At 43.9% G+C, this 2500-nt stretch overlaps 1 protein-coding gene across 2 annotated transcripts in view; it reads left to right on the top strand.

Annotated features, from left to right (window-relative positions):
• The window catches only part of LOC143288574 (uncharacterized), a 42085-nt gene that overhangs the window by 28390 nt on the left and 11195 nt on the right, over positions 1-2500 (top strand). For both annotated transcript variants that reach the window (XM_076597194.1, XM_076597195.1), the window contains 2 exons: positions 1063-1226; positions 2449-2500. The exon at positions 2449-2500 is cut by the window's right edge and continues 193 nt beyond it. In XM_076597194.1, the coding sequence (XP_076453309.1) occupies positions 1063-1226; positions 2449-2500 (216 nt within the window). The remainder of the gene's footprint in view (positions 1-1062; positions 1227-2448) is intronic.

Below are 2500 nucleotides of genomic sequence, written 5' to 3'. Positions count from 1 at the left end.
GTGTGCATGTGTGTGTGTGTGTGCGCGCGCGCGCGTGTGTGTGTGTGTGTGTACATGTGTGTGAGTGAGTGAGTGTGTGTGTGTGTTTGTATGTGTGTGTTTGTGTGTGTGTGAGTGTGTGTGTGTGAGTGTGTGTGTGTGTGTGAGTGTTTGTGTGTGTGAGAGAGAGAGCGCGCGCGCGTGTGTGTGTATGTGTGTGTGTGAGAGTGTGTGTGTGTGTGTGTGTGTGTGTGTGTGTGTGTGTGTGTGTGTGAAATTCGGGCTACTCTCCCAGGAGAGAGCGCGTGGCCACAGTACAGCGCCCCCCAGAACCATTATTAGAACAGAATTAGAATAACGTTTATTATCCCAGTAAGAGAAATCAAGTGTGCTCAATTCTGTGGTGATACGTATATACAAGCAGAACATTAACATTTGGCATAGTACACACATAGCCACACACACACAACACCACACACACAAACGCAACCACCACACACACACACACACACAGAGATTCATAGCAAAGAAAGCCCGATAAGAATAAGAATAATAACGATAACAATAATAATGATAATGATAACAATAACAATAATATAAAGAAAACAAATACATTCAGCCCACCTTCCGAGGTGATCACGCACCCACCCACCCACTCACCTAGTGGAGTGATGGCCTAGAGGTAACACGTCCGCCTAGGAAGATAGAGAATCTGAACGCGCAGGTTCGAATCACGGCACAGCCGCCGATACTGTCTCCCCCTCCACTAGACCCTGAGTGGTGGTCTGGACGCTAGTCATTCGGATGATATGATAAACCGAGGTCCCGTGTGCTAACATGCACTTAGCGCACGTAAAAGAACCCACGGCAACAAAAGGGTTATTCCTGGCAAAATCCTGTAGAAAAAAAAAAATCCACTTCGAAAGGAAAAACATAAAACTGCTCGCAATGGGTGGCGCTGTAGTGTAGCGACGCGCTCTCCCTTGGGAAGAGTCAGCCCGAAATTTCACACAGAGAAATCTGCTGTGATAAAAAAAAAAAAAAGAAATACAAATACAAACACAAATACAAATACCTTGACAGGGCGGTCAAGCTAACCAGCAACCCCAGCGGTCAGTTGGGTCAGTTGGCTAGTCTGGCGGTGTGTGCCGGTTTTGACGCCGTGTCCTTCACCAGCTCAGCTTTCATCGAGGGCTTCGTCAAGGCCCAGGCAGGCTACAGCGCCGTCCTCGCCAGCTACTTTGAGGGTAACACTGTGATGACTGCTTCTTCCTACCGTTTACGTCTGTGGCAGGGAGGCGTCCAGGGCCTTGCGTACTGACTGATCCATATACGCTACATACACCACACATCTTGTTGATTTCAGTTTCAGTTTCAGTAGCTCAAGAAGGCGTCACTGCGTTCCGACAAAACCATAATTATACGCTACACCACATCTGCCAAGCAGATGCCTGACCAGCAGCGTAACCCAACGCGCTTAGTCAGGCCTTGAGAGAGAAAAAAAAAGGGTGAATAAATAATAGATAAGCTTACATAAATAACTAAATAAATAAATAACTAAATAAATAATAATTTTGATATAGAAAAAGGTAGTAATAATAATAATAATAATAATAATAATAATAATAATAAATAAATAAGACAACAATGATGATAAATAAGCAAAAAAATGTAAAACATGAATACTGTTCTCAAATGCAGAAAAAGGGCCTTTCAGTCTTAAAAGCAATGGCAACCAAAGGTATTGAACAACGCCACCTCTTCCTGCAATACAAAAAAAATCTTGTTGATTGATAGACAAAAGGGTTGCATGAATATTTGAGGGAACGTATTTGTAAAGTACAGATTCATGTGTTAAATATATGAGAGGGTGTGTGTGTTCGGGGGGGTGAGGAGGGTCAAGGAAAGTATTATTTGTGTTAGTCTGTGTATGCTGTTGTTGTTGTTATTGTTGTTTTGCTAACTGTTTTAAGAGGTAAAACAGTCTTCGTAATTTTGACTGATTTCTTAATAAAATCAGAAACGTTTTCTACTGTTCTGCAGTTTTCTGTGTGTGTGTTTGTTGTTGTTGTTGTTGTTGTTGGGATTTTCGTGTCTTCAGTTTCTAGTTTATTGTGATAAGCGTGCGAGCGTGGAAATGATTAATCAAACGTCTGGCACTTCTGTTTGCAAGTGTAAATGTATGCATGTGCATGTGTGTGTGTGTGTGTGTGTGTGTGTGTGTGTGTGTGTGTGTGTGTGTGTGTGTGTGTGCATGTGTGTGTGTGTGTGTGTGTGTGTGCATGTGTGTGTGTGTGTGTGTGTGTGTGTGTGTGCATGTGTGTGTGTGTGTGTGTGTGTGTGCATGTGTGTGTGTGTGTGTGTGCATGTGTGTGTGTGTGTGTGTGTGTGTGTGTGTGTGTGTGTGCATGTGTGTGTGTGTGTGTGTGTGTGTGTGTGTGCCTTATCTGTGTTCACACATACATCCAGGCCCGTCCTACGCGACGGTGTCCCCGCTGGGTGTTGACGACAGTGAGTACAG

Source organism: Babylonia areolata, chromosome 12, assembly GCF_041734735.1.
Source record: "Babylonia areolata isolate BAREFJ2019XMU chromosome 12, ASM4173473v1, whole genome shotgun sequence".
Lineage (NCBI taxonomy): Eukaryota > Metazoa > Mollusca > Gastropoda > Neogastropoda > Buccinidae > Babylonia > Babylonia areolata.
Note: the sequence above shows the minus strand (reverse complement) of the source record. Positions and strands in the feature narration are given on the sequence as shown.